General features: G+C 46.4%; 1 protein-coding gene across 1 annotated transcript in view; it reads right to left on the minus strand.

Annotated features, from left to right (window-relative positions):
* The window catches only part of Rell1 (RELT like 1), a 61,350-nt gene extending 52,366 nt beyond the window's left edge, over positions 1 to 8,984 (minus strand). Inside the window, exon 1 of the mRNA XM_021162445.2 lies at positions 8,753 to 8,984. Coding sequence (XP_021018104.1) covers positions 8,753 to 8,840 — 88 coding nt within the window. The 5' untranslated portion in view covers positions 8,841 to 8,984. The remainder of the gene's footprint in view (positions 1 to 8,752) is intronic.
* Between the last annotated feature and the right edge of the window lie 3,540 nt (positions 8,985 to 12,524).

The following is a 12,524-nucleotide window of genomic DNA, read 5'->3' on the forward strand; positions in this document are numbered from 1 at the left end:
GGTCTCTTAATCGATGATGCTATAAGGATTTAACCATGAGGCTGCCACCCTAATGGCTAAAGCTAATCAATACTAAACCCGGCATCCATGAAGTTTCCAGTCTCCTAAGGCCTTAGATGTGAGCATGTAAGCCCTTTGAGGACACACCACACCCAAAACGTCACACACATCAATCACTCTTCCGCAACGGCTGGGTCTTTTTACCCAGCTAATGCCTATAGCTGTGCAGTGGAAATTTAAGCCTTATTTGCTCCAGATTGTTTTTATTTGCCCCACCTGGCCTGGATTCTCAGTTTTCCACACACCCCCAACCCCAGCCGCAGGCTAGATACTCTGGCCCTGTGCCTCTCTTTCCTTACTGAGGGGCTAAGACAGCTCCATGAGGCAAGGGTTCCACATACCCTGTTCACATCACTTCATCTTCTGTGCCTTGTGTGTTGTTGGGTGCTATGTTAATACTTACTTTCCCCCTGGTCTCCTTGTGGCTAGCATCCTCTCTCCATCAATCAGAGGAGTCTATTGCTATATTTGACTGTGTTGAGACTTAATTCCGAGATCCATGTTTGTGGCGTATAGAGATGGGGCCTTTGAGAGGTAATTGGGATTCGATGAGGTAATGAAGCAGAGAAAGAGAGAGTCATGGCATGCACGCTCAGGCTTGCCACAGGATGTCCTCTACCCCGTTGTGATGCAATGGAGGTCCTCTCCGGATGCCCCACAGATGTCAGCACACCCATGACTTCTCAGTCTGCCAAACCTGCAAATGCACGTCTAGTACCCAGTGGCAAGCATTCTGTTATAGCAATAGAAAGGAGACGAAGATGCTCACGAAATAGATGGTTTTAAATACTTCGTGTGTTGGGACATTGAAAATATGATACGCACACAACTGACTGGCATTGGCTGGCAGAATACAAGTGACTGTGCCCTTGGAAAGAGACTCATGAATAGATTTGGAGTTTTAAAACCTTTACGCTGAAAACGTTCACTACTATGTTCTCTCACTATCTCGGTTTTCTCCGATCTCCTTGTTGCCGGCATCCTCCCTTCATGTCTAGTTTTGCCACCTTCGGATGTAAACAAATCCCACAGAGGCTGATAGACAACAGTCTATCATCAATCCAGAGGAAGGCAGAGGAGACTCGGTACTAAGATCAGAGACTGAATGTTCCAAAGAGTAACTTTCCACCCTAATAGAAAGAATAAGGGGGGCCAGAGAGATGCCTAACTGAACCCGAGGTCAGTCCCCAGGACCCACATTAGCCAGCTCATACTGCATGTAACTCCAGGTCCAGGGGATCCAATGCCTTCCTCTGGCCTGTACACACACACACACACACACACACAAACACTCACATATAAACACAAGTTGGGGAGGGGGATATTCTGGACTCTCCATTCGCATTTTAAAAACCTATTCTATTCCAGGTCTGAAAGTCAAACCTGGGCAGTGAACAAGATCCACACATGATGTCACCCTAATGGCTGCTAAGGCCCATGACTCCTGCAGGCCACCATGTCCTTTTGGGTTCAGTTTCCCATGCACAACAAAGGGACTAATAACAAGATGACCATCCCTAAAGGCATGTCACTAAGAACAAAAGTCACTGCTATGATAGTTATCACTCTTCTGAGGTCAGGTACATCCCACATCCGAGAGCTGGGGAAACAGACCTTCTTGAAGCGTGAACACCAGAAGCAGGTGTGGACAGAGGAAACCTGCTAGGAGCAGGGACAGCTGTGGGTCCATGTCAATGCCAGGACATGCCAATAGGACAGGAGGTCCCAGAGGGTACAAAGGAACATTCTTAAATCTTAGCCGTACCCATTTCCTCTCCACTAAATAAACTCTGAGGACGTCACCAGAACCACCCCCCACCCACCCCGCCAGCCTGTAATACACAGATGTATGTATTCCTCTGCTTTCCTGTCATGAAATTTCGTTTCATTCAAGTAAGTCCCTGGGAGGAAAGAGGAGCTCAGTAACCAATTAGACCTTCACTAACCAATGCTTATGGCGTGATCACTACATCAAGTCGTAAGGAAACGCACTACAACTACAGGCTAGCTGGCTGCACCGATGAGTCCCCCAAAGTTCTTCCAAAACGAAGCAGAGTTGTCTATCTTTATAAAGGTAAAGGTTTCCTCGCTTTCTTCTCTTTTCTTGTAATACTGTGACAGCCAGTGGCTTTGTCTCGACCTCCCACGAGAAGCCACACAGTCAAGCCCATTGCCCCTGGTTCCCTCTCTATCCTGCTTCCTTGAAGCCCCCTCTTGTTCTGCTTTAAAAAATTTCATAATGTAGCTCAGGTTAACTTAAAACTCACTATGCAACCCAGGCTAGGCCTTGAACTAACAGCAATCCCCCCATCTCAGCTTCCCAGTGCTGGGGTTAAGACCAGTTTTGGAGTGGTTAGGAACTTTGTTTCATCTTTTTTGTTTTTTATGTGAAATGTTAATGCCTGGCTATGGGCGAATAATGAAGCAAACCTTTTTAACATACCTATGCCACAAACACTGTGCCAAGCGTGCCCATGCGTTGGCTCACATCATCGTGACAATAACCACATGAAGCAGCTTGGCTCTATTTTCTCCATAATACAGGTAAGAGGAGTGGTTTAAAGACTGTTTTCTCTGGACAACAGGCACTTTTATTAGTGCCTGAAATGCTGTTATAGCCAGGAGTTTGCAAACCAAGTAAGGGGCGGGGGAGAGCCTGGGGAGGGCTCCTGGGGAGGACTGGCAACTAGCACAGGAAATAGAACCCAGGCTGGGGAATTGTCTCTTTTTTGAGATCCCAGACAGTGCCAAAGGAGGAAAGACAGTAAGCTGGAGGCCTTGGGGTATTGCAAGCAGCAATGGAAACTGGGTCTCCTGAGTTCAAGGAGGCTGGCCAGGGAGACTCGAGATAAGATGACTGGCCCCAAGAACTCAGGTTGCCTGGGGGGGTAGCTCCAAAATGTTCCTCGGCAGATTCAATTTCTTTCTCTCACAAAGAGAGCCGTGTCACTAGCTGGCAGAGAAGAGAGCCAGCCGAACCTCTCTACTTACCCATTAGGGTTCCATTACATAGAGCACTCACCCATAGAGCTACCAAACAGATGCAGAAGCCCGGTTGCATCCAAGTGTCTTTATTAGGTCCTGCTTAGGATGTCCAGGTGGCCTTCCTCCTCCTGAAGTGCTCTACAGCAGAGAGGTTATTGTCTTTGGGGGTATTTGGCTGGGTTTGTTTTTTTTTTTAAGTCTCTACTGGCTCTGAGTCACTTTTCAAATCTCTGTAAGATTTTAAGATGCATTTTTATGTTTAAGAGTGTGAGTGTTTTGCCTGGTTGTATGAATGTATATGTACTATGTTCAGGCCTGGGCCCATGGAAGACACAAAAGGGCATCCCATGCCCTTATCTGGAGTTAGTTACAGAGGGTTATAAGTTGCTGTGTGGGTGCTGGGAATCAGACTCAGACAAAGCACTCTTAGCTACTGCGTGAGCCTTCTCTGGAGGGAAGAAGCCCTCTCTGCAGGATCCCTGCTATTTCTCCACGGGACATTTTAGATATTTGTATGGGATACTTACTGGCTCCCAAGGGATGTGAGAAAACATGAACAGATGACTCAGGGAAGGGAAATGCAGTCATGAGTCCTTAACTGAAACCCCAGAGGCAGATGCCCGATTGCAGAAAGGTGGCCGAGTTCAACTTGCACTGTGTCACACTCAGAAGTCAAAGGTGCTGGATGGCCGCAGCAAGGTACAGGGATATTCAACCTATGCGAGAGCAAACTCGAACTTGAACACCTCCCACTGGGGCAGGCCCTGTGTTACCACCGCTCGCGCTCTCTCTCTCTCTCTCTCTCTCTCTATATATATATATATATATATATATATATATATATACATATATATATGTATATATATAATATATGTATGTATATGTATAAGTATGTGTGTATATATATATATATGTGTGTGTGTATATATATGTATATATGTGTGCATATATATATATATATATATAGTATGTGTGTATGTGTGAGAGAGAGTATGTGTATGTATGTATTTAAAATTTAAAAATCCTCATTTTTTCAGAGCATTTTGCATTTGTGAAATGTCCAGAAAGGATTACAGCACTGTACAAATGCCCTGGATACTAGAGAGGAGCAAAGAAAACCAACCTGATAAAGGATAGTAAAAAAATAAATAGCCCATCTTACAAGAACCAAAGATGATAACATTAAAACAAGGTACCAACACATAGCTTTTGCCTAAAAAATTAGTAGCTACCTTTTTATTTTTAGGGGAAAAATACTAAGAGCAGGGGCAGTGAGTGCTTCAAACCACTGTGGTAAGAGTACAAACCGGGAGTTATCAACGGCCTCACAATGTGAACTGCACCGACCTCTAAGCTGCTTTTCCAAGAACCCATCTTCTACACAGGCAGTCAACTATGACACCAAGCCTTGTGGACAGAGGTGTTCACGGAAACAATGGAGATTTAAATCTCATTTTAAAACAATCAATGACAGCTACAGCCTTCCAGAAAGGAGGCATGGTGTAGTAAAACACAGTGAAGCTACGTGATGGAACACTAAGACACCTTCCCAGTGCTTCAGGGAGAGAACCTGCCTATGACTAAGGTAAAAGGGACCCGGGCCAATAAAACTGCACTGCATTAGGATACTACCCAAGGTCAGGGTGCAGGAAGAGAGACCAGAATGGAATGCAAACTGAGGCAAGTGCCTCTAGGTAAGAGATCAAAGGCTAACTCCCTCCTCCCACTCAAGCAAGCTGTAGGAGGGACTTTTCAAAACTACCTAGACCGACGCTGCAGAGTCGTACCGCTGTGACTCTTCAGAAACATTTTAGAATGAAAAGAATTTTCTTTCCAAAGAGGAAAAAGAATAGTTTGCAATGCACTTTAGAACTGAACAGATAGGACAGAGTGTAACAGTGTAACAGATAGGACAGAGGCCCAGGTAACTCCCAGTAACTTCCCACTTCTCAGAGGGTCCGAATTCCCAGCCTTTAACACAGGATCAGTCCGGTGGGATTACACAGAGAAAATGATCTGAGGACAAACTCTACTACACAGTGATAAACACTGAACTCCAAAAAAAAGGTAAAGAAGCCACACTTTCAATTCTAGACCCTCAGTCTTACACCAGATCTTTTTGTTGTTAGTTTCCTTTTGTGTGTTGAGACAGGGTCTCTCGGTGTAGCCCCTGGTTGTCCTGAACCCTATAGACCAGGCTGGCTTCAAATTCACAGAGATAAGCCTGATTCTGCCTCCTGAGTACTGGGATTGAAAGCATGCGCCACCATGCTTAGCCTTTTTTTTACTCTCTTGGCTTAGCAGCCCCAAACTCCTTGCTGTGTACAACATTTTACGTACATTCAGATTGTATAGTATTAGTTCTAATTCAATGTGGCATATAAATGATACATAGCTAACCCTGGAATAAAGACAAAATTGCATACATGTACATAAGAGAATTTTAAAATCTTTACCAGTTCCTAAACACAACCACAAGGATTACTGGACAACTCTTAAGAAACAGTTTTAACTAATGACAATTTGCTTTTGTTTCTTTTTCTTTCTTTTTCTTTTTATTCATTTGTTTGTTGGTTGGTTGGTTGGTTTATTGGCTTTTGGTAGTGCTGGGGACTGAAGCCAGGCACTCCTGAACATGAGAGGAAGCAGGCAGGCAGGGTGAGTGTCCTGCCACTGAGCACCCAAAGCCCAGACGCCACTGTGTCATCATGATGCCAACTTTTGATTTTAGGCCTTCAATCTTAGACCAAATTGTTTTCAAATAACAGTATTTTTAATGTGCATCCTTCTAAATGCTATAATTAAAATGGTCCAGTATGCAGTAAGACTAAAACATCAAAGCCACATCATTTTTTTTTTAAAAAGTAAAAAAAAAAAAAAATCAAAGTTCGATGTTTGAATCACCTGGACTGTGGCTTCTCACATTCAAATCCAAGTCTTCCCAAAATTCCCTCATTCTTTTCTGAAAGATTAGAAAAAAATGGCGCAGAGGAGATAAAGAAATGTCAGCCACTGGTGATATTTTTCATTTCCTCTTTGAATTTGGAGTAAGCATGAAGTCCAAAGCTCTAAACAGTATTTTTTTTTCCAAAACACTGCACCTAATGTCTATGAACTATGTGGACGTTCAGCTAAGCAGCTGTCCTGCCAAAAGAGAACCCAGAATTTAATCAAACATATCTTCAACATCTAAATGAGGAATCTGAGGCTGGCTGGATGCCCACAGAGCCCAGGGACTGTGCATCCCTCACAGCTCCAACCCTGGAACTGTTTTCCCATCTCTCTACTCAAGGGCTGTGCCCACTGACAGGAGAGGTAAGAAACGGAGACCAAGGAGGCCAAGTCACCAGAGAACTCAAGTACATAAATAAGGCAGAACCTGGAAAAGCAGTTCTGCTACTTGCAAAGTAGCTTCTAATGCCACTATTTAGATGGCTTACAATAAAGGAAGTGAAGCCTGGCAGTGGTGGCGCATGCCTTTAGTCCCAGCACTTGGGAGGCAGAGCCAGGTGGATTTCTAAGTTCGAGGCCAGCCTGGTCTACAGAGTGAGTTCCAGGACAGCCAGGGATACACAGAGAAAACCTGTCTCGAAGAAAAAAAAAAGGAAGTGAAAGAGACTGCCACCCACCCTCTGAGAAGCTCTCTGCCGGTTCTCCACTGTATGGCTCAGATGACTACATACTCCTTATGTGATGTTTGGGCATCTTAGAGAACTAACTACCTTACAATTTAAGTCAGGTTGCTGAGGCTGACCTATGCTCTATTTTGTCTGGGAAGCATGGGGGACAGTAGAAAGATGATGAATTTAAAACCAAACAGGCTGTATTCATTCTTCCTCTCCTCCCATCCCACCCCCTCTCTCCCCTTCCTCCTACCTCCCACCCCACCCAACCAATGCTTACTGATACAATGCCTATGTAATGACAGGCCTCAGTTGATCTACAGAGAGTAAACACATCTTGGGTCATGAGGAATAAGTTTTAAAATACACATGAAGCACCCAGCTAAAGCACACGGCAGGCTGTCTCTATCAGATGCCATCTCCTTCTTCCTACTTCTGGACTTGGAGTTCAAAGAGATCAGCGGCCAGCTGTTCCAGGCTCATCTCTTGATACAGGCCCTAAGCCAGCCAGCAAATTGGAAGTTCTATCCTTTCCACCTTAGGTACTTCATTCTTTTTAAGCACTAACTTTCACTCATAAAAGGTTACTAATAGCACCACTCCATAGAAGTTTCTTCAGTCACATTGCAGGCCTGACACCCGGGTGTTGTTCAGAAACCCAGCAAAACAAAAACCCACTCTAGGAATGGATTTCTCCTGAGGATGGCTGGTGACATGCCTCACGTACTAAACTGTCACAATCTTGCTCCCAGGTTCATCTTTTTTGTTATTGTTCCAAACTCTGCAACAAGTGATACCCCTTACTACCTGCAGTCTCCAAGCTACTTTGAAACTATGTTGTAGTTACAAGTCTCAGGAAAGAAGCCCAGGATGCACGGGAAAATCTCCCATCCAATAGAACGAGTCACCAGCTTCCCTTTCCCCTGGGTAGATGGCTGAAGGAAATGCGGATCTGCTAATAAATACCCAGGAGACACATCGTCTATCTATCCTGTTCCCTTGCTAGCTCGTTCTGATGCCCATGAAAAAGTAAAGGACAAAGGAGAAGCAGGCTCCAAAGCTCCGAGTGACTAGAACGTTCTCCGAAAAGAAGAGCAGCACGTATATTTTATAGAGAAGACAGTCGCCGTTGGAAGCCTTCCAGCTGCTTATTATTTGGGCCTGAAGAGGAGCCACCCCTGAAGGCAAGCTTGGCAGAGCCTGCTGACGTAAGAATCAGCCTGTGGTAACCCCAAACGGCCAGGAAGGCTTAACTTTTTTTTTTAAGTACTGCAGCGAGGTGGCAATTAAGAGGGGGAAATAATTATTAAGAATCCCTGGTGTGTGCCTTATAAAAACAGGAGCACAAGGCAAAGGCGTCCTTAAGTAAAAGGTAGACCTCTTAGATGTCAGTTAGAAACTCTCCCGCTGATGGCTTGTAGTTGAAGACAACACTCAGCGTCTCGGCTGGTGGCTTCCACCCTGACCACAGAGGTTCCTTTTGTGATGACAGGATTTGATACAAAGAAAAAGCAGTATACATTATAGATGTCTTTCCTCTTTCCCGGCCTAATTTATCCAGCGTGTATGGGAAGGAGTGAGAAATTCCCGACTTACTAAAAGAATCCATAACCACCTGCAAAGACTGGCACTTTCAAGGCTTTAACATAATGAAAAGGAAAGAAGAAAATAAAGCGAGGAAGGAGGCTGGAAAGCAGAACCCGATCCCGGGTGGCAAGATCTTCGCCTGGTGAGGCCTCTGAGGACCAGGACAGTAGAAAGGGGTCCACGGCTGGGGAGAAGGCGTCCCAGGAAAGCGACATCCTGAAGAATCCGAGTTGGGGTCCCGCCGTTTTTTAGAAGCGGCGGGGAGGGAAGGCGGGACCCCGGCAGGCGGGTGGGGAAGGACTCGAGCCGCGCTGCGCGCCGCACCCTGCCCGGGCCACCCCGGGACACCCAGATGTTCAGAGCCAGATCCGGTAGCACAGCAGGGCGCGCGCAACTCAGGGCGCGGCGGGGTTGTGGGCTCGACCGACCCGTCGAGCCCCTGGCTCCCTTCCGAGCGCAGACCCAACTCACGTCCCGACCGCGACCAAAGCACTCACCGGCGGCCACCAGCGGCGAACTCACAGCGCCTCCCACGAACACTGAAGCAGCAAGCACAGCGGACCCCGGGAGTCCCCACAGAGCCATCGCCGCGTCCCTCTGCCCTCCTCGCCCCGGCCGCGGCGTCCCGGGTCGGGGTAGACGGTGCAGCTCTAGGGCTGCCGGGTGGATTGAATGCAGGAGCTCGGCTCCCGCGAGCCCCTACCCGCTCAGCCTGGACCCGCCGGGACCCCGCCCACCGCACGGAAGCCCCGCCCCTGCTCGCCGCGCCCCGGTCCCTTGAAGCCTGGACCCGCCTCCGCACGCATGACCCCGCCCCTGAGTCCAGGCCGCGCCTCTTCTGTCACTCCCGCTTCCCCTCAAAACCCTTGGGTCGCGTCAGCCGCGCGCCCAAGCCGTGGCCCCACCCCGAGCCCCGCCCACTGCTGACCCTCTCCGCCTCCTCTGCTGGGCGGGCTAACCCTGCCCAGCCAAGTGGCGGGGCTGCGCGGGAGCCTCAGGCTGGAGCGGGTTACTCCCTTCTCCTGGGTCCTGGGACTAGTCAGACGCGGGAAGAAGAAGGCAGAGGTTAGGCCAGGAAGCCCAGGATAGAGAGCAGATAGGACCAGCAGTTTCAGAATGGCGCGATGTTTTTTTTCTCTATCGGAGTCTTTACCCAGTTAATTAACCTTTGTTAGTGGTCTAGGAAGGAATGCTACGTTCAAAGTCATGGTTGGTCGTTTAAACATTAAGGAGAATAAATTAAAATTAAAAAAAAAAAAAACTTTTTTAATTGTTCCCATCCCATTCTGTCTAAGCTACTTCTGTTGAGGAACATGTCCCCACATATTGGTTGTTTGCTTGCCTTGGACTGGGTTTTGTTTTAATCATCTTGCAAACACTCCCCTGGAACAATTCTTCAACTTTCCAGTCACTTCTGTCTTCATATCCTCACATCAGCTCTGTAAGGTGAGTATTATCCCCATGTCAGCCGCCAGGAAGTGAGCTCACGAAGTCTGGGCGACCTGGGCCACCATGATCCATGTATCTCCAGTGTTTGCTTGCAGGTTTAATCTCAGCTCCTGGCTCAAGGACAGCATGCACTAAGAGGGCAGAAGTAGTTGTTAAAGGGGAATGAACCTTTTTTCTGACTAGCTTCGTTTTAACTAACCAATAGCCTCGTCTTAACTAATCCGTGGAGACTCCATACAAGGTCCTTAAAGCCCAGCCCTGACAGATGTGAGCTGAATGGAGGGTGGGTCTTCAGCCCCTTCTGTAAACTGACTGGTGGCCTCTAATGCTCAAGGGGGGGGGGTTATTTCTCCTTTCTAACACCCTCCACCCTTCTGTTACAAATAGCAATGATGTGAGAATTACCAGGGAGAGAAGCTGAAGGTTGGAAACCCTGCCCTTTGAGTCAAAGACAGGAACTATGGGTCCTATGCCCAATTTGTGGCACATCCTGTAGTCTGACAAATATATCAAAGGGAAAGGCCTGAGAAAGAATGCAGAGGATGGACATTGTGCTGGCCAGTTTTTTTGTTTTGTTTTGGTTTGGTTTGGTTTTGTTTTGTTTGTCAACTCAACACAAACTAGTGATTCATCTGAGAACCTCAACTGGAAAAAAAAAAAAGTCTTCATTAGATCAGGTTGTAGGCAAGTCTGTAGGGCGTTTTTCCTAATGAGTGATTGATGGGGGAGGGCCCAGCCGATTGTGGTCTCTGTAAGAAAGCAGGCTGTCCAAGCCACAAGGAACAAGCCAATAAGCAGCACCCTTCCAAGGTCTCCCGGCCAACTCCTGACTCCAGGTTCCTACCCTGCTTGAGTTCCCAGTTTGTTTCCTCTGATAATTAAACAGCAACTTGGAAGTGTAAGCCAAACAAGCCCTTTCCTCCCTGTGGTGGTTTGAATAGGACTGGCTCCCATAAACTCCTGTATTTGAATGCTTGTCCCCAGGGAGTGACACTATTAGGAGGTGTGGCCTTGATGGAGGAAGTATGTCCCTGGGGATTGGGCTTTGATATCTCAGAAGCTCAAGCCAGGCATACTGGTTTAAGGCTGCCTGAGGATCTGAACGCTCAGCTGCCTCTCCACGGGTGTCTGCATGCCACCATGCTTCGGGCCATGATGACAATGAACTAAAACTCTGAACCGTAGCCAGCCCCAATAAATTGTTGTCCTTTATAAGAGTTGCTATGGTCATGGTGTCTCTCCACAACAACAGTGCTCATCTAAATGCATGCAGGATTGTTTGTCAAACACCCCCAAGAACAAACCACACTGTCAAACCTCTTCTCAAGGCTTCTTAAAGCATGTGATCACACAGTTATAAGGTGTCTATTCAAAATGTAAAACACTTTTCTCCCTCAGAGGTTGAATTTACTATTTAAAAAACAGTAATTTTTAATTCTTCATTAAATTTTCATATTTGAATTGTGCTCTATAGAAAAAAGTTTGCAATACAATACTTGCAACAAGGGGTAAGCCTCATTAGCCACCCCCAGACCTCTCACTTAAGGCATGACAGGGTTAGGAGTCATGTTTGATAACTCATACCTGCTGTGAGCTTAGGTTGGAAGCTAACTCTGACATTCCCCTTCCTAGACTCCCAATAACGTTAAGCACTCTGTAGTTGTCTTACTCATTTTTACATAAACCCATATTCATCATGCATTTGAATAACTTTTAGGAAAGGAGTAATGGAGGGAGGAAGAAAGGACATTTAAAAAAAAAAAAGACTAGCCGGCCGGTGGTGGCGCTCGCCTTTAATCCCCAGCACTTGGGAGGCAGAGGCAGGCAGATTTTTGAGTTCGAGGCCAGCCTGGTCTACAGAGTGAGTTTCAGGACAGCCCAGGGCTACACAGAGAAACCCTGTCTCGAAAAACCAAAAAAAAAAAAAAAGACTAGTAGAGAGGAAATAAATAAAATTAAATTGAAGTTGTGCTTCCAGGTCCTGACTTTTTTTTTTTTAATTAAATTTTCTTATTTGTCTGTGTGTGTCTGTGTGTCTGTATGTCTCTCTCTGGGTGTGTGTGTGTGTGTGTGTGTGTGTGTGTGTGTGTGCACATGCACGCATCACAGGTGTGGCTGGTGCCTGTGGAGGCCAGAAAAGTAATGGATCCCACCACCACCACCGGAAATGGGTTATGGCTGTGAGCTGAGGGTACCCGGATGCTGGAACTGATTCAGGTCCTCTGCATGAACAAGTGTTCTTGACTGCCAGACTCTCCAGCTCCAAGGCCTAAATCTTATAGATTTCTTTACTTGAAGAAGAATGTTCATCAGTGGGTATCTAAAATCATACTGCTTTATTTTAAATGCAAAGACATACATGTCGCAGAGTTTCCTTCTGTCTTGCAAAAGGTTGTATTTCTCCCGATGACATAAAATTGGCATCACAAAACTAAGTGGTCTCAGTTGTTTGTTTGTTTTTTAACAACAAAATTAAGTCTAGAAATAGTTGTAACAACCGCCTTCATTTGCTCATCTCATGGACTTGCCAGGAATCTGTGGAGAACGCTTTTTCTTTCCTGTGTTCATTTCCCTAACTTCTCACAACAGTGTTTGATTCGGGGAAGTGTCCTAGAGAGTCTCACATCGAAGCTGCAGCAATTCCAAATTCAAGATACACACAGTATCTACCTGAGGAACATAGCTGTTGCCTGGCCCAACCAGGATACAGATCCACTCCCCTCATCCTGGGCTTCCAACCTGCACACGCACAGCTCTGCTTCTGAAATGCAGGACACTTGGTCTCTCAGCTCTTCCAATAAAAAGTCTTTTCCTCTTACT

Source organism: Mus caroli, unplaced genomic scaffold, assembly GCF_978045245.1.
Source record: "Mus caroli unplaced genomic scaffold, Mus_caroli_1 scaffold_4, whole genome shotgun sequence".
In the NCBI taxonomy this organism is placed as follows: Eukaryota; Metazoa; Chordata; class Mammalia; order Rodentia; family Muridae; genus Mus; species Mus caroli.